The sequence below is a fragment of the Ursus arctos genome, unplaced genomic scaffold (genome assembly GCF_023065955.2).
Source record: "Ursus arctos isolate Adak ecotype North America unplaced genomic scaffold, UrsArc2.0 scaffold_23, whole genome shotgun sequence".
NCBI lineage: Eukaryota > Metazoa > Chordata > Mammalia > Carnivora > Ursidae > Ursus > Ursus arctos.
Window position 1 is genome coordinate 45,558,201 of NW_026622908.1, and position 23,462 is coordinate 45,581,662.

Consider the following 23,462-nt stretch of genomic DNA (forward strand, 5'->3'; position numbering starts at 1 on the left):
GTCTCCCTCCCACGGCTGGCACGCTCGCCAAACCTCAATCGCCTAGTGTGCAAAAGGGCATGACTGCCACCTCCCTCGGGATGCTGCTGGGTGTGGACGGAGGTCCTGGCATACACCGGCGCTCAGGGACGGGCAGAGAGCTTACGGTCCCAGTGCTGTGTGGCTGCCGAGCTGGCAGCTTTCCTGTCCCCCATGCTGCTGTGCCTCCCGAAACCGGGCCAACTGGCGCAAGCGACCGAGGCTCTCAGGCTGGAAAGACTGTTTCCCCACCAGCAACGGACACGCCCTTGCCCTGCACGGCAGGTCGGAGGCCCCGGGGGGCTCATTTCCCCAGCATGCCTCCCTCATGGACACTAAATGTCCGAGTTCCCCCCGCATTCCTATGTCGAAGCCCTAACTCCCTGTGTGATGGCATTTTGAAGGGACACAGGGTCAGATGAGGTCAGGAGGGTGGGGGCCCCATAATGCGATTAGTGCCCTTGTAAGACAGACGCCAGAGAGACGATCTCTTGTCCTCTCTGCTATGTGGGGACGGCAAGAAGGTGGCCGTCTGCAAACCAGGAAGAGTCAGGACTCAGAGACCGTGCTCTGTCTGGGAGCTGCCTCCCCAAGGCTTCCCGGGCAGAGGAGGGGAGTGCTCGGCCCCTGGACTCCGGGACCCCGCTCAGCCAAGCTGGTGGGGAGGAAGGGACCCGGAGGGCCTTACAAGGCACCAGATGGTCATGCAGCCCTGCTGTGCTTGGGACCAGGGATGGATATGCTACAGAGCAGGAAATTCTGGGCCCCTTTGTCTCAGCTTGCCACAGAGTCTGGGTCACCGGCGGGGGTATCAGAGAACCCGTGTGCCCCACACAGAACACGTAGTCCCGCCTGAGGTCATGAATGGGCCCACGACAGCACAGCACGCATGGTGAGCTCGGAGAGGCAGACATCCGTCCCAGGTGCCCTGCACACCAGGCAGGGGGTGGCTGGCTGCTGAATCCACCTGCTCCAAATCCATTTGTCTCCCTCCTTCCTATACCCGGGACTCAACTATAGTTCGGGAGCCAGCCCACCCCACTGGGGAGGTCATGTGACCCTGCCTGGCCAGAGAGCACCTTCCATCAGTCCAGTGGGTCACTGGCTCAGCAATGGTCATGTGACCCAAGGCAGGCCAGTGAGATGCTCTTTTCTGCTGGGGCTCCTCCGCTGACGGGATGAAAACCCGGAGCTCCTATGGACTGAGTCTGCCACCCTTGTGGGGAGAACCTGCTCGGGCACAGAGGAACCCAGAGCTGAGAGAGGGAGCAAGATGCTGGGGACACTGCTGAGTGCCTGCACCCAGCTGGGCCTGAAGCCAAACATCTCTGGAATTTCCAGCTACTCAAACCAGTCAATTCCCTCTGTGTGCTGAGCCAGTCTGAATCGAGTTCCATCAATTGTACAGAAAGTTCTAGAATAACACAACTGGGGAGCATTGAGGAGATGGGGCACTCTTGCTTTGAGTCCATCCTTAACCAATTCCCCTTGATGCTGAAAAACCCTGCTCCCCTCACCTCCTCCAGGAAGCCCCCCAGGGTTCTTCCAATCAGTTATGACCTCCCCCTTTATGGACCTTCCACCTCCTTAGTCCATGTCTCCCCTGAGGCCCTGAACTACTGTGCTGTCCCCAAAGGGCCTCCAGGCTGGGTGATGAGACCCATCCTGGAAAGACGTGGCAGGGCCTGCAGCCCTCTGGCCCTCTGCCCGCCCTGAGAGCTATGACGGCCTGGGCAGGGCCCGTGGTCTTCCTGAGCCTCGGCTTCCTTGCTGGTGAATGGGAGTCTCCCAGACCCACGTTCCCGGCGACGCGGGGCTGTGATGGGAGGCATCCCCACATCACAGCAGCAGACGGCCAGCTCCCGTGGGTGACCGTGACATTGACTCTCGCAGCATATATAACTCTACCCAACTGGCTGTGAGTCCCGGGGCCTGAGTAACTGTCCCTCCCTTGGAGCTGCTCCTGGCACCCACCGCCCCCACTGCCCCTCTTGGATACAACGACCCACTTCACCTGAGGTGTCCTTCCCAGTCTTCCCCGTCCCTCCCACCCACCAACGGTCTCCGAGGTGATCAGCCACGGAAACCCAGGTGTCTGCCCGTCTGCAATCCCATCCTATAGTTCTTCTCGCCATGCCCCCAGTGGTCACCTGGCTCCTCTGGCCTTGCCCCCCTTGGCCCTACCTCCTCCTGCCTCAGCCTCTGCACACCCACGGTCAGTGGCCCTAAGTGCCTCCTTAACAAAACCACCCCCTTGGGAAAGGTGACACTGCAGCCCTGGGAGATGCTCCCACCCCACCTCTCAGGCCCTGCCCCTTGGTTAGCTGCAGGCCGGGTGCTGGGCAAGATGCTTTATGAGGATGTCTCATTTCATGCTCACACTAGCACTGGTTCTGTTCCCATCCCCCACCCCAGGAAGATTTCCCACCCTCCAGCCCACATGCTCCTTCCCTGGCCAGCCCCTTCACTCTGGCCCTTATTCCAGGCCCCATGGGGGAGAAGCTCACAGCATGGTCTCCGAAGCAGTCACATGCCTAGACCACAACCCAGCTCTGTCACTTGCTTGCTGTGTGTCTGTGGGCAAGTGACTTCCCCTCTCTGTGCCCCAGGCTCCTCGTGCAGAACAAAGACCCAATGGATATATTCAAACGAAACCTCGAGCACTAAATGAGTTCACGCACGTGAAATCCCCCAAACGGAGCCTGGCACACAGGGAGTGCTCAAGGAACGGGAGCACTTCCCACTGTGACTGTCATGGCCGTGGCTTATGTTATTTGCAGCCCCAGGCACGCCGTCCAGCAGTGAAGTTGCGGGTGCCTTTGAGCTCTGTCTCTGTGGGCCGCGTCCCCTCCCTCTGCTCTCCTGCATCTCCGGCCAGGCCGAGCCTAAAGATGGCCATTTACTAGGGGCTCACTGAACACCTGCTGCTTCTGCCCCAGGCTGGGTCGGCAGTTTCAATAAACGGAGAATTACCGTACGACCCAGCAGTCCACTCGGAGGTGTGCAACTTGCTCAAAAAACGGAAAACAGGGGCTGCAACAAAGTCTTGTGTGTGTACGTCCACAGCTGTATTATGCATGAGAGCCAAAGCTGGAAATGACCGGAACGCCCATCAGTGGACGAATGGATACACGAAAGGTGGTTTAATCCACACAATGGAACGTCATTTGGCCGTAGAAGGAATGAGGTCCTGACACGTGCTCCCCCGTGGGTGAACCCTGAAAACATCCTCAACGGAAGGAGCCAGGCACAACAGGCCACGTGTCGTAGGATTCCACGCCTAAGGTGTGTCCAGAGCAGACAAACCCGCTGAGACAGAAAGTGGATCAGTGGTGGCCTGAGGCGGAAGGCAGTGGGGGGATGGGAAGTGGCTGCTAATGGGGATGGGGTGTCTTTTTGGGGGATGAAAGCATTCTGGAGCTAGAGAAAGATCATGGTGGCACAACACTGTGGAGGTATGAAATGCCACTAGATCATACACGGTCAAGTGGCTGAACTGGTATATTTTACAGTGTGTGTATTTCACCACAATTACAAAGATATGCACGATGAAAAAAGTACGTGTGTTTATACACGTGACCAAATGTATCTCTAACAGACACGTGTAAAGAAGCAAAAATCTGAGAAGGTAAACGTTACAACAACCCTGTCTCCTGGCAACGTCACCTGACTTCTTCCTCTGGCTTGTCTGTATTCCCAATATTCCCCGGGCAGGCATGACTTCCGCCAGCCCTAAGGAAAGAACACTCATGGAAAAACCAGTCACCAGGCTTACATGGGAGCAGAGTTTACTCCCAGTCCCTAATGTTTCCTGAGAGCAGAGGCACACATCCCCCTGGAAAGTCCGTGGGATTCGAGTGGGCATTGGGAGAGAGTTCTGGAACTTCAGGGGAGGGTGTGGTTCTCTCTGACATAAGTCAGCTGACCGCTGCGTCTCTGTCCACTTTTTGAGGTGCTGACTGGGGGGATATGAGGGAGGTGGTCTAGGAGAGATGAGCCACCCCTCTGACAGGGAAGGTTCTGGCGTGCGCTCTCAGGGCCAGACCCAGAGCTCGTCAGGAGCTCACCCAGTCTGTCAGCAGACATAAACTAGGCTCCTGCTCTGCACCAGACTCTCTTGTCCTGGGTGCGGGATGAGCCCAGGCCCTCGATGAGGGCTCTGCGCTCGGAGGGGACTTGGGCTCCGGAGGGGAGATGTTCAGCCGACACATCCCATGTTACATAAACTCCATGTGTGGCAAAGCCGAGAAGAGAAACGTCCCTCGGGAGAGGCAAGCAGTTGGTGGAGGTTTGTGCCATTCAGATGAGGTTGGTCAGGGAAGGTCTGGAAGAGGCACCGTGGGCAACGACCCGGCTGAGGGAACGGAGTGAGCAGGCAGGGGCAGGGAGAAGGGAGGGAAGGGATGTGCGGGGGGGGGGGGGGGAGCTGGAGCCGTAGGGCCTTGCGGCCATGGTAAGAACTGGATTTTACTGAACAGTGACTATGGCAGTCTCCCTAGAGCTGGGAATGAAGCACAGATTGGGGGTGCAGGAGAGGACCTGGGACAGGAGCCCAGGCAGGGACCGGACTCCCGAGCGACTTCTCACCTGAGCATGAGCGTGAGCAGAAAGGCAGGGAGCTTGGAGGGTGGCACTGGGCCATGTGGGGGCTTTGTGACTCTGAGCTGTATTATGACCTCTCTGGGCTTCACTGTTTCCACCTAAGAAATGAGGGTGGTGTCAGAACCCACCTCCCAGGGTTCTGGCGAGGCTTCGGGGAAGCAGCACGCATGGAGCACGTGTGGTGTGGGTTTAGCTGTGGGAGGACGATGCTAAAAGCACAGCAGGAACGGCATCAGGTGGGAGGGACAGCAGTCCAATGCCCTTGCCTGGGAGAAATCCAGAAACTCCAGTCCTGTCTCAGGAGCCACAGGGCACTGGCCTGTCCCGGCACTGCCCGGTTTGGGCCCGGGGGAGCTGCGAATGGCGTGGTTCCTGCAGATCAGCGGTCTCCTGCCTTCCCTCACTTACCACACCCCATCTCTCCAAAGCCCATGCTGGGCACCAGGGTCCTCATAGGGCTCACACCTGACCTCAGCATGGCAGGTCCCATGGGGGAGAGTTTCCTGGGCGGTGAGACCCCACCAGGAAGGCTCGTGTCCCTCCCAAAGGCAGCAACAACAGCAACATAATAGCAATGGTCCCTCTGGCATATACTCCTTAGTTCAAGCCCCGTTCTCTCTACATGCCTTAGACTTACAAAATCACTGAACCCTGGGGAGGCCTATGAAATAGATGTTCTTACTCCCACTTTGCAGGTGAGGCAATCGAGGCACAGAGGGGCTGTGTAACTTGCTCAAGGCCACACAGCACACAGGTGGGGCAGTTGGATTTGGACCCAGCAGGGCTGCCTCCTAGGACGGTGCCTTGAATCCCTGCTCTGACCTGCTTTTCAAGGGCAGTCTGCCTCCACCTCCCTTCTCCAGCCACGGAAGTCCCTGATAAAACACCCAAGTGAGCTTGCCTCCAGGGACAGACTGAGGCCCCAGGAGTCAGCTCTGCATTTAAGGCCCTCCCTGACATGGAGGCCCCATCTTCATCCTTCCAGGGCCTCCTGACATTTCCGGCACACTTCTATGCGCTCCTGCCTCTGAGCCTTCCTCTAGGCTATGCCCTTCCCCTGTGGTGCCTTCCATCATTTCACAGATCCTGACTGTGTGCCTGTCATGAGCTGGGCTCTGGCTGGCCCCTTAGGTCAGTTCAGGCAGGGACAGTGACATGCATTGTGAACGGGTTTCTCAGGAACTGTCGGGGAGGCTTCCCGAGGAGGGGCCACCAGGCAGAGATCTGTGGGTGAGCAGTTATGCAGGTGGACGAGGTGGAGGTGGGAGAGGGGTAGCGGAGAGCATGAGTGAGTGGTACGAGCAAGTGCCGGGGGTGGGAGGAAGAGTGGCACGTTCGGGAGAGCAGGGAGAGAGGGCCATGGTCAAGGCCCATCTGTCTTTCCAGGCTGGATGTGTGTGCCACCTCCCCAACTTGTCCGAATAACCCACCCCTTTCTCTCTGTTCGGGCCCTGAGGCCCAAAAGAGGTTGGGCTTCCCTCCCCACTCCACTTTGCCTCTCAAGGGCGAAGATGGCCTCCACTCAGCTCCATGACTGGGGGCTGGGCACAGAGGAGGTGCGCTGAAAAGTCTGTTACATGAAACCAAAGGTCCCAGCTAGAGGGAATTGGAAATTTTGCCTGTGGGTGATTGGTCTCATGGCACCAAAGCAAGGAGACCACTCAGGACTTTAAAGCATCAGATGATAACTGTGGCCTTCCACTCCCCCTTCCCCAGCCCTTCTCTTGTTAACTCTTCTTATCGTTGGCATGCACACCCCTAACTCCCAGGACTGACAAACTTCATCAATTAGAAGATCCGACAGGGCATTTAGCAGGAGGCGTTCCTTCAGTTCATTTGCCAACCTAACCGCTTGTATCACGAAACGCCCCGCAAAAGGGCGCTGCAAACAGAGACAAATCAATGCTAACGAGAGCCTGCTGAGCATACTGGGAGGTGAGTGAGTGGGAGGAAGGGAGGGAGGGCAGGTGGAGAGGACCCAGGAGGGCTCCTTTCAGGGGAGTCAAGAGGCGCATCAGAGAACCCTGAACCAGAAGCTCTCGGCTCACTATGCCTCTTGCAGACCTCACTGCATGTGGACTGGGGCTGGGTCTACAGCATCCTCTCAGGTTGAGGAAGATGGTTTGGTTTTAAGATTATGTCTCAGCGACTCAAGACTTGCCCAGGGCATCAGAAAGATGCAAGCTTGGGAGTCAGCTCTCCCTGTGGGGCCCTTAGCAGCCATTTGATCTCCATCACCTGCAAAATGGGCATAAATGCCTACTTCCCAGGAGTGTCCATCACTGAACACAGGTTTTGGGGCCCCTGTTAAGCATCAGGCATGTACTGGGTGCTGGACACACAGTAGGGACCAGGTCAGCAAGGTCTCCAGCCTGCAGGGATCAGGGATCCTCATGAGGGAGACAGGCAGGAAGTCGATCACTCAACACATATGATTCTGATGGTGGAAGAAGCATACAGTGGAGTGACAGAGTCAGGGGCAACCAGAGGGTGCCCAGGGAATCCCTCTGGGAAGGTGACTTGTAAGCCCAGACCTCAGTGATGAAAAGTGAAGGCTGGCTTAGAGCAAAGGATGCTGCAGACACTCAGCCCATATTGGTCCCTTCACCCCTCCTCACAAGAGAGGTTTCTGCACCAAGCAGACAGAACACTCACTGAATAAGAAGCTGTGGTGCCCAGGAAGACCAAGATACAGGATGCAGGGGTGGGAGGTGAAAGGAATGAGAAAGGTGAAGGGAATGAAGCACCAAGGCCTCCCGCCAGGCTGATTCTCCGGGGGGTGGGGGGGCAGGCACCTTCCCAGCTCTCAGGTTCAGCACCCCGGAGAGCTCCCATCCACGAGAGGTTCAGCACCATGGATAGATCCCCTGGAGAGGACCCCTGACCATCCTCCTACTGCTCCCTGGCACTGACCAGCCACACACTATTGTCCCCACTTAAACTGGACTGGACCCAGTCACCCCTGGCTCCATAACATTCGGCCACTCCTCAAATCCACCTTGAACATTCCTGACACCCTAAGCTCTCCCTGGGACCCTCCCTTCTGAGTTCTGTCCATAGGAAGAAACCCCATGTACCCAACTAAGCACGGTGCCAACACCATCTCTTTCACAAAGTCCTTTTTCAGATTTATCTTGAGGCCTTCACCATACTCTGCTTTTGCCCCCTTCCAGACTGTGAGTTCCCAGAGGGAGGAACTGAGTCTGATTCATGTCTTTTCTCCCCACAGCACATGCCAGCCCAGCACCTGGATCAACAAAGCTGCAAAAGTGACTTGTACAATTGCTACCGATTGCTGAGATCTCACTCTGCCAGAAACCACGCTATATGCTTCAAACACATTTTTAGTTACAGCTTAAGAAACTGAGGCCAAGGGATGAGAGATGTGCCCAAGTTCACATTCAAATAGTCAAGTGTCAGAGGCTGGATTCAAACCCAGATCATACTGCACAGCCGGTGCCCTTGACCATGGCTCCTTTTTGTCTCTATCCAACCCAGTGCACTGCCATCTGCCAGGCCTACGGAGCCTTGAGCACAGCAGCCGTGGTCCCCTGAAGTGATTCTGAATCTTTTTTTAGCCTGAAATTGAAATCACTGATGCTTCAAATTAGAACCCCAAAATGAATGAGCCAAGACTTCAGATTTGCAATAGCTAAGATGCCCGCATCTACCTTCTCAGCAGGATTCTGGGCTGCTCCTCAGCCTGGACCACCTGTTCCCAGTCAATATGGAGGACAAAGTGAACCATTCTCTAGGCACAGAAGGGGCTATGGCTGGCTATGTGCAGGAAAGGGGTCCAGGCTCCCAGGCTCTGCCCAGAGCAGGGGACTCTTTAGAGCCTTGGAGAGCAAAGACCCCAGTGCTAAGAGACCCAGATAGTGAAGACCCCAAGGCTATGAGCCTTGGAATGGCACAACCGTTTGCCATGGGCACTGGCACTGTCTGAATGTTTTGTTGCAAACGACAAAAGCAGCTGCACTCCTCTGTGCTGACTTTTATTTTTAAGTAAAGAAATGTTTTTCAGTCATCACTGAGAAGTGGACTGGAAACTTAGACCCCAGCAAGGCTGGGTAGGGGGATGGAAAGGCAGGTCAAGATGGCCACACTTACCCCCTGCATTGACCCAGGTGCCAGCAGCCCAGAAGCAGGGGAGCTGGAGTGGGAGGCTGGCCAGGGATCCCAGGCCTTTTCCAAACTGCGTACAGTAAGAAGCCACACAGCTTCAGCACAGAAACGCTCCACACTTAGAGAGACCACAGACAGCCACGGGGCCCTGCTTGTCTTTGACGTGAAAACAACCGAACTTCACAACTGAAGTATCAATGTGACTCAAAGTCAGAAATTCACCGGTCAGCCTAGCTTCCTATGAATATCAGCTGGCATTCACTATTAACTTACTTATTGAATTAAATACTCATTTAAAATGACTTAAATAAGGTGTTAAGAATTTGGGGGGTGGGGTGGGTAGAGTTCCCAGCTTGGCCATGTGGACCCCGGATGGACATGGGGTGAAGCCTCTCATGCTATCCCGAAAGGCAAGGCAGAGAAATGTGAGCTGGGTGTTGTGGCTGAACAACTAGATGGGAGGGATGCCGGCACTGGGGAAACCACAGCAGGGCTCTGGCCTCAGCCCTGGGATTTGTGGCTGGAGGGCAAAATGGGAATCACAAAGAGAAATTCCGAGATTACCCAAAAGCCAGACTCATGCCAGAACAGAACTGAGCAAGGCAGTGAGGGAGCGCCCTGGGAGCAGAGGTCCAAGCCAAACCTGGAGGTATGCCTGCCAGCGATACTCGGGGATTGCGGGTGGAGCGGGGCAGGTGCCTGCATCAGCTGCCATGTCATCCACAGAGGCACCAAGAAGCTACGGCCAATGCGCTCTTGGCTGGAATGTGCTTGGCACATGGCGACTCTATGAGCTTGGCACAGGGCAGATGTGCTCCGTGCTTGAGACAGTAGTGGTAATGATCCACCTGCCATTACTGTAACTTACAATGACTTACTATTTCTACTTGTTCAACTAACAGTCATCGGTTCCCTCTTCTCAGTCAGGCATCATGAATGACAATGAAGGACAGGACAATCATCGACAGCAAATGCTGATGGAATGCCAACTCTGTGCCCAGTACCGCTGGCACAACAAGACCAACACTCACAGCAGCCCATGTGCCTAGAGCCCACGGCGCATAGCTTGTCTTGGTGACTGAATCCTCACAACCACCCATTTTGCTGATGGGGACACTGAGACCCAGGAAACACATGCCGATCAATGATGCGCAGAGCAAGTGATCGGGCATAACCTGAACTTTGTCTCCTGTCCTTCGAACAAGTTAATCTGGAAGCTGGGGGAGGCTGGCAGATTACCACTGGGCTTTAACAACCGTTTGTACCTCCAGCCTGGTTACAAGTAACAGTTTAGGCAAACGTGTGCTAGAACCCATGTTACATTTTGTCAACTCCCATTCTCAAGTATGGGCCAAAGAAACATTTTATAAGATACTCAGACGGTCTCTCAGGAAAACACCGGGGCATCCCTCTTAGCGTCCTCACTTCGGTGCAAACTGAGATTATAAAACAGTTGTAGGCCATCACTAGTGCAAGCATTTAATACGAGGAAAAGTAATTAGCAAACTCAAGCATCACTTTTCAAGGATGAAGGATATTGCTGCCTGCTTTAATTGCAAGGGAAAACCCATTTAGGGAATTAACACAAAAACGAGATCGGCCACTTCAGGGCTAAGAAAACAATCACAAAAACCATAGGCGCCCCCGGCACGGCATCAGGTTGGCGAGCAACGGCCCCAGGAAAATAATTAACACCCAGGAAAGTGTTCTCGTCCTGAAAGCAAACAGCAACACCTTGGCCACGGAGGCTGAGACACCGCTCGGCTGCATGTGACAGCTTCTCCGAAGGAATAACTTTCTATTTATGAAATTAATACCTGTCAGAAAAGTGAATGCTGTCATTCTGGAAAATCCGAGAAATAGACAAAAGTCTGAAAAAAAGAGACAACGATCACACAAGATCCCATCACCCAGGGGTTAACATTTCCTTTCCCTTTTTTCCTCCCAAGGCCTATTTTGGGGAGAGGTGGTATAATTTAGATGGTATTGTGCAGATAATTTTGGGTCTGCCCTTTTCACCTAATAGAAGGTGATCAGTTCTCATTAGTATCGAGAACTCCTTGCAAGCCTCGTTTTGAAACGCTTTCTTGCGAATCCATGACGGATGCATGAGGTCTCCTTCACCATTTCCCTGAGGCCCCATCCCCTTATTATGTTTCTGCTACACCGTAGTCTCCGCTCCCCCTGTTTTCAGATCGTTTCCTTAGAATGGATTCCTAGATGTAAAAATCCCTGATTTGGCTTTATGGCTCTTATTACATACTGTCACATCGATTTCTAAAAAGTTTATGGCGATTTATTCTTTCACATAGCAACATATGAGTGCTGTCACCGGCGACGGGTATAGTAATAAAAAAAAAAAAAGCATTTGCTAATTTGAAAATAAGAATTGGCAGCTTGTCATCTGTTTTTTTCTTCCCCTCTGCCCATTTATACACCAAGCACATCAAAGCGCCTCTCAGGAAACCCTGAGCTGTGGCATTATGGAGTCAGGCAGCCCAGGCTGGAATCCCAGTGCCTCCATTCGCCCGCTCCACGATGATGGGCAAGTGACTTCCCCTCGCTGTGGCCGATTCCCTCATCTGTAACACGGGGAGGGCAACAGACGCCACTTTCCGGGCTCACGGTGAGGGTCAGATGGGATTGTGGGATGCCTGGCAGACACACCCTCGGTCACTATCAACAAGGACACGGGCCTTGGTCATGTTTGTCGCGAATGTCGTTTGCCCTTTTGAGGTTTTTACTGTTTGGTTGTATTATGAGCAATTCTCAAGATAGAGGATGTTTTCATTTAAGGAAGTGATACAAGCAACAAAACTTGGGTTTCCGGATGGGGAGCTTGTGGAAGGAAGACAGCCCCAGTGTCACAACAAGGAGATGAGCGTGGGACCTGCTTCTATCCTTCTTTTAGAATGATGAATTAAGGGGTTCAGAAAGCCAACACGATCAGGCCAGCTGGTCATCACCCTGCCTGACACCATAATGCCACAGTGTCACCGAAGTGTCCTAAAGATGCCATGCCCAACCTCCTGCCTCGAGACTCTGACTCTGAAGGTGTGGGCTGGAAACCGGGTCTCTCTGTAAATAAGGACAGGTGGCTCTGACGCCCAGCCAGGCGTCACTGGATGAGGCCGACCGGCTGTCCAGTGTGGGGAATCCTTTGCAGGACACCAAAGGGACATCCCCAAACCTCCATGTCTCCTTAATTACTGGACGCAAAACTGTCATCTGTGAGCCGTCTATGTCCTCCTTAGGACTCCTTGTAAGTGGCCTCTGCTGCCCCATCTCATGGGGGTGGGGAGACCTAAGCAAGATGATCTCAAGGAAAAGGCAGATAAGTCTTCAACAATCTGTGTCTGGAGGCTAACTCTCCCCTAAACTCTCTGCTTTCAATTCTCCGACAAGCTTTCACCATCATTAAACCCAGTTCAAAATGGGTTTCCTGTCGTAACCAAAAGGGATCCAGGCCTTTATCACTTCTGGCTGCTGGAGTCCCCATGCTCTTGTTTGACGTGCATGGAAAGAAAACCTTGCCCCGACTCCCCTGCTCACGTTCCCCGGGCTGTCGCTGACGCCCGGACCCACTTCGCCGCAAGCATCGCTCTCCCTGGAAGGACTCTGCCCCCACTGCCCTGCCCACTCCCACTGCCTCCTAACGCTCTCTGGGGAAGCCCAGCGGCACCACTCGTCCAGAGGACTCCAGTAGATGAGGCTCATCTGAAAGCAGTGAATACACATGGTCTACGGAGCCCCTGCATTCAAATGCCCCCTCAGGGGGGCACACACTCCTCCTTCCCCACTTCTGAAATGAATTTTTATGACAACCCACTGGCGCACTAGGACTGTAATTCCTGTTTCACGATAACCTTTTACATGGAGCTCTACTTGAAGCTTTTGCTTTCCGGCAGGAGTGGGGCAGGGAGGGGGGCACGGTCAGCAAAGAGACAGTCCCAACAACAAAGGAGCCAATTCCCCCCAAACACTAAGGCAGGAGGGACGTGAATTCTGGAGGGTAAGCACCCAAGAAAAGCGCGCACAATAGGAAACGCTTCGTGACAGACGCTGGTGCCGCCAGCAAGATGACCAAGTCTGAAAAGGAAGAAGGAAGGTCTGCAGACGCTCAGGATGCGGACAAAGGACATTCCCACCAGAAGTGGCCCCTTGGTCTCCACGTTCAAACTGCAGCATGTGTTTTTAGAGAGAATATAAACCACCGACATGCTTTGAGTTGCCTTCCAAGAGCAAGGAGGGGAGGAGGCTGGCCCAGAGGAATACGGGGCGACAAGGACAATTTGCCCTCACTGGCGATCTTGGCACATGGGACCTGTGCTTCACCAAGGCTCGGAAACCCCATTGACTCCAGGGATGGCTTCTGGCCAAAATCAAGATTCACCTGAGACCCGTGAGTTCATTGAGAACATCGCCTCAAGGTTGAAGCTTTTCAACGGAAAATGCAGAAAAACTGTCTGTTGGAAAACACATGCAAGGCTGTAAGGGACCTTACTCTTCTGGGGGGAGATCCATTAGCTAGGAGAACGCCTCAATGGAGGTTTTCCAGTCTTTTAAATTCAAGCACCTAAAGGTGACTTTCTGAGTCCCATGAGTAGCCTTGGAAATGCACTGGGTGGGGCAGGGTTCCAAGGGTTCAACCCCTCAGCCCCCCATTACCATACAACCTGCAGTAAGCAGCCCAGGGTGGCCATGAAGGGCTCACTCCTCCTGCGGGTCTTTGGGACACAATAACACCAACACGGCATCAATGCCTCTCAGGGCCCGCCGTTCCCAGAATCCTGGAATTCGGAGGGTACCTCGAACATACACCTCTTCCAAAATGGCAAATATGTCTGCATACCAGAGGTTAAAAGCAATGCTCAAGGAGGTGCGTGAAGAACAGAAACCTTCCGGCCCCCAACTTCCACCGAGGCATCCGTCTGACCGGGTGGCCTGCCTTCTCCGCCCAGGCTGGGCACGCGCTGCGGACACGTCCGCCAACCCGGTGCAGCTCTGCTTTCCCGCAAAAGCGAAGGGCCCAGCACACGCTCCGAGGCGCTCCCACGCCTCCCTTCCCGACTAGTTCCTCAAGGAAGCAAGCCAGTGAGCCTACAACGGGCACACGCTTGTATCTGCAGCCTTCATTTATTATTTAAAACCGAGAACCAGCAATGCCTGGGTCAGCCTATCGGAGCCTCTGTCTCTGGGTCTGTCTCTCCGTCACACACACACGCACACACACACACACGCAAACACATGCACACACACACACACACGGTAAGGAGACTTACATCACAACTACATCCTACAGAAGGTGATTCAACCAGTCTCTGCATTTTCGTGAGGTTACAAACCGAGTTAACCCATGAAAACGCAGCCAGGTCCAGTCTCCACCGCTCTGGGTAAGGCAGCCAAGGTCTCACCCGAGCCAGGCTCCGATTGGTCAGTAAGAATTCAAATTCAGCTTTCAGCAAATGAAACGAGACCAACACAAGATACCTGGAAGAAGGTAAAGCACCTTCTCCATTTTCCTTGGCTCTCTCTCCTCCACAGTCCCTTTCCTTCTGGATTTCCTTCAGTCCCGCAGCCTTGAGAGGCCCTACAGAGATCATGAGCAAACCCGAGCTCAGAAGCACTCAGGAAACTCAGCCATAACAGGGAGACTGGCTCCCAGGGGCCGGCGTGCCAGGGTCTGGGTCTCCTCTGTAGAACGAGCAAGCGTCGGGCTGGCCTGGTGGTAGGGCCACCCCGTACCCACCCCGTCCACCCGCACATGGATGAGACAGGGCTCAGGGTCAGCGTCGAGGAATGCTTTTCCAAGAAACGTGAACTCCCAAGGAGGGCCAGTGGAGTGAACCGAACCCCTTACGAATAATCTTTCCGAGGTACGACATGCTCTTTTATTCTTAATATTTCCAAAGAGTAACACGTTCCTTTGCACAACAAGATTGAAAGTAACGCCTAAACCCGCGGAAGGCAGGGAGCTCAGATGTGCTGGCAGCTCGGACACCTCACGCACGCCAAGGTGCTAACTCCAGTACAAGCTCAGGAAACACGGGCGCTTGCGTCTACTGGGTTCTTTAAAGGAAGAGAATGCTCCCTCCTTTGACCTACCAGCAAAGCTGGTTTTCAAAGCATCTGGATTTAAACATGTCCTTTGTGTGCCATTACCCCTCTTGCGGGCACTCCCTGGTCTCTGAAGGCCATCATCTGCCAGGCCGGTTACTGCGACTTGCAAATCAGTGGTCTCTCAGCCACCAAGGTTACAGGCCTCACGCAAGCAAGAGCCACAGCACAGCGCTCTCCGTCCTGCCCTGATGGCACAAGAATGGGCAACGGCCCCTACTGGTGTTTATGCGTACAGCTACAAGGGGACCACACGCAGATCCATGCGCATCCCCAACATCATGGCGACCAGGGGTCTCTTCCTCTACCTTCTACTTCAAGACCAATGGCCAACTTCCATGACCACGTCCACCTCCCAAGAGTTACAGCCAAGGCCTTAAAGAGAGACCAAACACACGAGTCCACAGGAAATGGTTTCCACAATGGATGGACCAGGAAATAACCAATCAACATGGGTCCACGGCAGCCTCCGTGAGCCCCCCTCGATCTGGCTCAATGGCCGGGCGGCAAGACCACGGGCCCCAACCCTAAGAGAGTCGGCGCTCTCCCCACGCAGAAAAATACAAACACCTGTGTCCCTACCTCAATCAGGAAGTCCCCAGTCCTCAGTCCGGCTTGCCATGCCACCCCTCCTTCATCCACGGACTCCAGGTACTGCAGGGCTGGGAACGCCGGCGTCGGCGTGAATTCTTCAATGGGTGTATCCGCTGGGAAGACAAGGAATACCTCAGTACAAGCCTGGGTGATGTGTGCAGGTCGGCAGCCCCGGCCCCTCACGGGCCCATGAGAGAAAGGGGGTGTGCATGCCCCCCATTGGAAGTGGGCGCTCCAGGCCTGCTCTCCCTGGGAAGGGCCTGACACTTGTAGTCATGGGTCAACATCAACTCGAGCACCCAAGCCAACTGCATTCCGGTGCCACCTCTTGGCCTTTCTGTTCAAAACACTGAACAGTGTGCTCTGCTGTACGTGTCTATATGTACACGCCTGTCATTTTCTTTAAAAGCATCAGTGACTAAACATTTTCAGTGCTAAAAATGGAAAAGTACCCCCCATAACCACACAGAGCTCCAGAAACACCACACTGAACCACTTGCCAAATTTCTATCTACGTAGACTCGCGACCAAGGGAATTCAACTTGGAGCATGGGCAGATCGTAACGCTGACCCAGTGGGTGGCTGCGGATTTGGAACCCGCTTATGAATTCTGTCTGCAGGGAGCTCGGCTCCTGGCAACCACTCTGCGGCCAGCACCCGCGGGGAGCCTGGGCCCCCGCTCCTCAGCACAGCGAGCCTGGCTTTCTGGGCCCCACACAGCTGCTGAGCAAAACTCCAGGGCAAGAGACGGACTCCCCTGGGGAGTTATGAGCGGCTGGGCCTGGGTGGGTGGGAAGATGAAGATGACCCCAGTGGGGGGAGGGGACACATCACTCAGACAGTCATGGACACACACGCACACGCACACACGGGGACAGAGTCATCTTTTCTTTCTCTCTCTGGACAGATGGCTCCTGGGCAGCCTGAGCGGCAGGCAGGTGGGGCTGCCACCCAGGGCAGGAGGCCTCTCCTCGCACAGGGGCAGGACCCGGCACAGCACAGAGCCTCCGACATGAAACTTACACATGGCTTACCCACACACGCGGCGGACAGATGTCCCCTCTCACGGGGAGCTGATGCCATTTTGTTTTCTTTTGAAAGGGAAGCCCCCAAGTGAAGGGCCAGTGGGGGGTGCACTGCCATGGAAAGTATGCCCAGAGCCCCCCACCCCAGGCCACATGACGTGAACATGCCGGCTCGGTCCACGGTAGAGGGGACCATCTTGCCACATTTCCTTTGCAAAGTCACCTTAGGGGCAGGCACACACAGACGCCTGCTGCACTTGGAGCCGAAGCCCACTCCCAGGATGGGGCAGTTTCCAGATATCCGAAACTCAGCACCGGGTTGTTCTGGATATCTGAGACCAGGAGCTCCAAATCCAGCCACAGCTGGGCTGGACTGAACCACCAAATACAGATTAAACCCATGATTTTTTTTTTTTTAACGGGTGGGGGGAGGGAGAGGGAGAGAGAGAGACAGAGAGCGAGCTTGTGGAGAGCAATATTGTGTACAGAAAATTGAAAATATTCCTAAAGGAAGCCCCGATGTTTTCTGAGTAAGGCGGAATATGTTAAAGAACACGGTTGTCTAGCAACCAAGTGCCCCCAGGAAGAAGGCTTCTTTCTGAGCCGGGGAGCATTTTCATACGGCGTGCACACACACACACACACACACACACACACACACTCACACAACACGGGAATGCACCCAGGCTGGGAGCAGCTGCTCTTACCTTTCGCCCCGCGGAGCACGAATCCAAAACCCTCATTGTCCTTCTTCTGCAGAACCACCGTCTTCTCCTCGATGATGCAGTCACTGTAGAGAGAATTCCGGGGATAGCGACCATTATTGTAACCCGTCATCATCACCGTGGCTGGTCCTCCACCGGGGACGTTCATCATCATCGCCAATTAATCACCCAGCTCGCCGGATCCAGGCAGCATGGAGGAAACTCAGCAGCACAGGGAGCAGGAGGAGCGGAGGCAGCTGGGGGGGCCGGCGAACGGGATAGGCGGGCACGGCACAATGGGGCTCGGAGGGGGGGCAGGCAGAGGCAGAGCCGGAGCGGAGCCGAGCGAGCGGGAGGAAGGAGTCAGGCATGGTGGCGAGGCCGCCAAGCCATGGCCGCGCGGGCTGGCTCCGGGCACCCAAAGGCAAAAAAAGTAAGTGGCCCAGAGCCACCGGGGGCAGCGGCGCCAGGGTGGCCGGGCCGATGCATCTTCCAGGGGCGCCTGCTGAAACCAGCCAGAGGAGAAATGAGGCAGCAGGTTTTTTTTTCTTCTTCTTCTTCTTCTTTTTCTTCTTCTTATTCTTCTTCTTCCCGAAGGGGTTTTCAGAAATCAAATTCTATTTGCTCTCCGCACAAGCCGGTGCCGAGACGCAGCGACCCCTCCCTCTCGGTCCGAATGAATGTGGTGTCCCCACAATCACCAAGGAGCCCACAATGCCACGGCGGCAGCTGCTCGGCGTCATCCCGCACAGAGAAACCGCAGGCTGGCGGAGGGGGCGGCCGGGGCGCTGCCGGCGGGTGGGGGCTCCTAGCAGGAGGCAGGTCACTCCAGCGACACCAAAGCCACTTACGGCACGGCCTCCTTTAGGGGATGATGAGCCATGGGGACAGGGAGAAGGGGGCTCAGGGGCTGCTCCCTTTGAGAGACAACCCAAAGCCACACCGCCTGCCTCTTGGCACAGCATTTTTTTTTTAAGGGAAAGAAACCCGAAGGCTCTAACTTTGCTTCAGCTGCCAAAGCCTCCCATCATTTACAGTAAGGGCGCTTTGCCACATGACTGTCCACCCTCGGAGGGACCTGGGGGGCGCAGGACAGAAGTGGACTTCCTGGAGGGCCACATGGCTGGGGCTACACGGGGCCCTCCCCGCCTTCCAGGGGCAGCATCCCCCCAGGACTCTTTGCTGCCCCGGAAGTAAGTCGGCAGCTGGGAGGCCAGGCCACTGCGCAGGGAAGGAGGAGGGGTGGGAGGCAACGTGGACAGGCTTTCTCCAGGGTCCTAAGGGGCTGGCCATGGGAGGGCTGCGAGCCAGAGGTCCTGAGGAATTCAGCAGGCCCCTGTCTCAGAGGGGGAGGCAGGGCGATGCAATTAGCGACACGCTGACAGGCTCGAAGTCACAGACAACTGAAGGTCAGCTGTGTCCAGCACTGGATTCGCAGGCTGCAGGGAGCGCGGGGCCCCAGCATGCAGCCAACTGGGAGCATCGCAGCCCATCCAGACCGTGCCCCACGAGGACAAGGGACGGGGTGCTTGGACAGAGTGATGGGCTGCCGAGAGCTTCCCAGTGCACAGATGAGGGAGGGGAGCTTCAGAGAGGTTGGGGACACAGCTGGAGAAGGCACACATGTCCTGACCCAGTCCTGAGTTCCTGCCCTCACAGCGGGCCAGCACGCACCGGAACTTGCCAGGGTGACCCTGCCTTCCAAGAAAGGGCTGCCAGAGCGCAGACAGTGACTTTCACAGCCGACAGCCCATACAATTCGGGACGACCGGTCCAGGGTGGTCTAATACTCAAGGAGGGGTCCTGTCCCTGTGCTCTTGCTCTGCCCGCTACCCTGGGCACAGGGAGTCCCAGCTCTGGGAGCTGGGCTGTGACCATGAGCCCCCTGGCTCGGCCCACTGAAGCCCATCAGAAAGGGGCTCAAGCAGGGCCAGGAGTCCAGGGCCCTGGGAGCCCCTGGGCAGGGTCACATGGCTGGCTTGGCCTTTAGTAGATGATGGGCTCCCTAAACCTCACCCTTGCATTACAAGGCGGCAAGAAGCCATGGGCCTCCCAGGGTAACTGTGAGGTCAGGTGGGGCAATTCCCAGGACGGTGTGGTGGGGCCGGGGGAGCCCCAGGGAGCCATCAACTGCCATCAGAAATGGCAGCAGGCTGGCAGTTAGCTAGGACCTAGGGAACCGCAGGAATCAAGGCAGGAGGAACCTTCCCGTCTCCAGAGCCTCCCCCAACCAGGACACAGACCTGCACGGCCTTCCCACCCACCTCGCTTCCCGCTGAACTCCTCCAGGCGGAGGGCCCTGGCCCTGTGGCTCCCTCGGGCACCAGGCAGGTGCCAGCCCTGCGACCCGTTTCTCCAGGGAAAGGCTCTCGAAGGCCCCGGCTGCCATGCCCCACTTTCACCCTGCACTGCTCCGCATGAGTAGCGGCTGGCAAACAGCCCCCCGAAGCCCGGAAAGACGATGCCGGCCCTGCAGGTCCTGAGCCCTATCTCCCCCGGGGACACAAGCAGCCCGACACCCACTACCTGTCTTGCACTCCAGGCGGCGGCCCTACTATGGGCCTAGTCTGCCAGCGGGGCCAAATGCTTTGTGTGGCTCACAGACGACTGTCCGTTTCCTTCCAGCAGTCCCCCCACGATGGGGAGCTTGTTGGGGCCAGAGCGACAGCAGCCGTCGGCTACCCCACTGACCGCACGGGGGTGGTCTGCTGGGTGGGTGAGGGGTAACTCGGCTCAGATCCCAGCTGTGCTCTGACCCAAGGTCACTCTGACCTTCACGGCCTCAGAGTCCTGCTCTGCAAAATGGGATGAGGAGCAAAACACGCCCTGTGGGCCGAGCAGGAGTTAATAAAGTTGCCCACCGCAGCCCAGGCACGCAGCCCGTGTTCGCAACGGCGACCCTACCTAGAGACGGTTTGCACGTGCCGACCCCTCCGCCTTCCCCTCCCAGGCTGACGACGGAGCCCCTCTCTGAGTCCCCTGAGTCCTCCCAGCGATTCCTCGCTCACTGAAGAATGTCCTGACTCCCACTCGGGCCGCCACCCTCTTGCCCCCGAGCCGTGTGGCTGCGTCCTGTTTGCTAGGCAAGCGCCGAGCTCCTTAGTGTCTGATACGAAGGATTCCTGTCACTTCTGTTCTGCTTTACTTCAGGATCTAAGCAGCCCCAGACCCCGCCCCTCACGACCCTGTCTTAAGAATTTTTACTCACAGACAGACCTGGGTTTGAATCCCAGCTCAGGCGTTTTCCAGCTCAGCTGCTCAGGGCCTCAGCGTCCCCGCCTGCCAAGTGCCGGCACGGATACTTGCCTGGCAGACGCTCTGAGGAGCAACCGGGACAAGGCCTCGTAACGGGGAAATGGCCCTCTTGTGCCCAATCCCCGGGGAGACGTGGGTCCTGCACGGCATCACCCCAGACGCCCACAGGGCCCAGCAAAGGGCCGTGTGCCCATCACATCTGTGGGCCGCAGCAGAATGGGGTGAACACAAGGTAGGGGTCGAGCTTGGGTGTGTCAGCGGAGGTGGCAAAGGAACACCACCGGTCCATGAAGGGTCTCGCGTGAACACACCTCCATCCACGACAATCCCTGGATCCTGGGTTGCACCCAGAGGGCAGGAGCGGCTCATCGTCATGGAGCGCCCACTGCACGTGGCAGGCTGGGCCCCGGCAGCCCGAGACACAAGCGGGAGGGAAGTCCCAGGCCTTCAGAAGTGTGTGGTCTTTGTAGCAAACCGTGAAATGCAGCGGGAGCTCTGAATGCAACCACCGTTCCCTCGACACAGGAGCTCACGTCTAGTTTCATCCGGACGACACAAACGTTCCCTCTACCCCCACAAACCAGCCTGGGCATTCCCACCCCCGGGCCTCCAGGAGGAACCTGCCTGAGATGAGAAACTCTCAGAGGGCTCCTTAATCTGGCTTATGAATCTAAAAGCTGTCTCGGGATGACATCCACAGCCACACGCGGAGGCTGCGGCAGGCGGACGCCACTCCTGAAAGCTGCCTCGGGAGCCGGGTCGAAGCCCCAGGAACCAGAGGCCATGCGGCCTCAGCCCGGCCACCCCGGCCGCGCACCAGCAGCCCCGCTTGCAGAAGCACCCCAAAAGCACTGGGAGCTGCCTTCATGGGGGCCCCACGCTGCTGACCATGGTGTGCACCCAGAGGCCAACGCCACCTGGTCCTTGGGGACACGGCCTGGTGGAACTGGCAGCCCAGCCCCAGTGATCACCCCGCACCCCTGTTTTGCATCTGCCCCTGCCCTGACCCCAGTCACCGCCCACCTTCCTGCAGGCTCCCCCCGGCTCATTTTCACTCCCTGAAACGCTCTACCGTTGGCTTTGCCTTTTACCCAAGTGCTCACACATGGGCCCTTCACGCCTCACCGCCTGTGTTCCGTGTTCTCCTTGCCTGCCATGGCCTCCCCAACACTGGTCAACTCATAGGTTCCCTGCCCTGGGTGGAAGCCATCCCAAACCCTCCCGACAAAGGTCGATATCACACATTCTCTCCCCGCAGTTGCCTTCGAGCCGGGCCCAAGCCTCTGAGCGGACCCTTCTTACTCACTAACCCATCAACTGTGGGCTCCTTGGGAGCAAACATCTATGCCTTATTCCTCTCTGAATCTCCCTAAGTGGCACAATGTCTGTTCTTGGTGAGACTTTACCTGGGTTTGTTGGCTACACAAAAAACCGAAATCTAGAAGTGCTGTCTTCAAACACACCTTCTGAATAGGGTGAGAAAGCACTTTAGTGAACACAAAATGCACCCTTCTTTGCCAGTTTCCTGTAGCAGGAGCTGCAAAAGGTAAAGGGAGCAGGCATCCAGCCCCACAAAGTACAGTTGTGCAGGCTGCGCACAGTGCAACTCTACGAGATACTATTTACATGATGGCCGTCATAGAACCCTATATTTACTATGGTTATTTTGGCACAGATGGAAGTAAAGTGCCTTGAACACACTCCTGGCGTCTGCCTCACAGGACCACAGGTGTCCAGGCATCAAGTGGCTTTTAACCATGGCCCGAGATCCACTTTCTCGCAGCGGGCCCCACAACAGGCCTACAGGGAAGGCAGCTCTTCCGCTGGTCTGGGAAGTAGCAGGTGCCAGGGGTAACCGTCGGCATTTAGGACTTGTCAGTCCCGAACGAGCTCTCGCAGTGCCTGCTCCTGGAGGAGGCATAAATGTTGAGCCACAGGAAGCCAGGCCTGGGGTGGCCGAGATGTGCGAGCATGCAGGGCCCTGGGCTGGGTGTCTGTTCTGCCTTGCATGGGAAGGATCGTGGTGGGCGTTTTAACCTCGAGCTGTTGGGGTAGACCAGATGGCTTCACCCGGAGCTCTCCAGATCTGGGCTAGGATGGGACCATCAAGTCAGACAGCTGCATTTCTTCTCTGCTCCACTGGGACTGGGTTTTGGTGTAGGGCTGAAGGTCAGAAGCAGCCGGGACCAGGGGCTAAGCTACGTTCATTACTGCAAGAATCCAGCCATAACTCACTGAGTACCTACTAAGTGCTAGGGGATGGACTGGATAATTGGCAGTTTGCAGAGACCAAACCGGGCCCAGTCTAGCCCTTATGGAGACATCAGGTGTGGTGTGTTGAATGGTGACCCCGGAGAAGATGTGCTCAAGTCCTAACTCCCCAAACAGGGTCTTTGCAAGTGTGTCTAGTTAAGGGTCTCAAGAGGAGACCCCCTGGATTTAGTGAGGGCCCTAAAACCAATGACTGGTCCTTATAAGGGAAGAGAGAGGGAGATCTGGGGTACAGAGGTACCTGGGTCAGAAAGCCAGGTGAAGACAGACAGAGACAGAGATTGGAGGGATGCGGGTGCAGAACAACGAACACCAAGATTTCTGGCAAACGCCAGAAGCTGGAAGAGCTGGGGAAGGGCCCTCCCCCAGAGCCCTCGGAGGGACACAGTCCTGCTAACACCGTGAGCTCAGACTTCCGGCCTCCAGAATTGGGGAGAATGCATTTCTGTATCCCCGGCCCATGGTCATTTGTTACAGAAGCCTTGGGAAACTCTGACACCAGGCAAGCAGGAAGACAAGTATTAACTCCAACAGTCACACGAGTGTGCAGGACACAGGGCTGTGAGAACCAGGCTGGGGACTTCCTGTAGGAGGAGCGCTGACGCAGGAGCAGGCCTGAATGGGTCAGGAGGCTGGAGAGATAAGAGGGAGAGGAGAACATTCCAGAAGGAGGTAGAACCACAAGATAAAGGTTCTGAGGCACACCAGAGAGGCCGGAGGGGCCGATCACACAGGGCCGTGGGTGTCAGCT

The 23,462-nt window shown here is 56.0% G+C and overlaps 1 protein-coding gene across 6 annotated transcripts in view; it reads right to left on the reverse strand.

Moving 5' to 3' along the window:
* SHANK2 (SH3 and multiple ankyrin repeat domains 2) overlaps positions 1 to 23,462 on the reverse strand; it is a 503,000-nt gene that overhangs the window by 128,681 nt on the left and 350,857 nt on the right. For all 6 annotated transcript variants that reach the window (XM_026482959.4, XM_026482956.4, XM_026482958.4 and 3 more), the window contains 2 exons: positions 17,189 to 17,271; positions 15,445 to 15,569 (listed from right to left, as the gene is read on the reverse strand). In XM_026482959.4, coding sequence (XP_026338744.3) covers positions 15,445 to 15,569; positions 17,189 to 17,271 — 208 coding nt within the window. The remainder of the gene's footprint in view (positions 1 to 15,444; positions 15,570 to 17,188; positions 17,272 to 23,462) is intronic.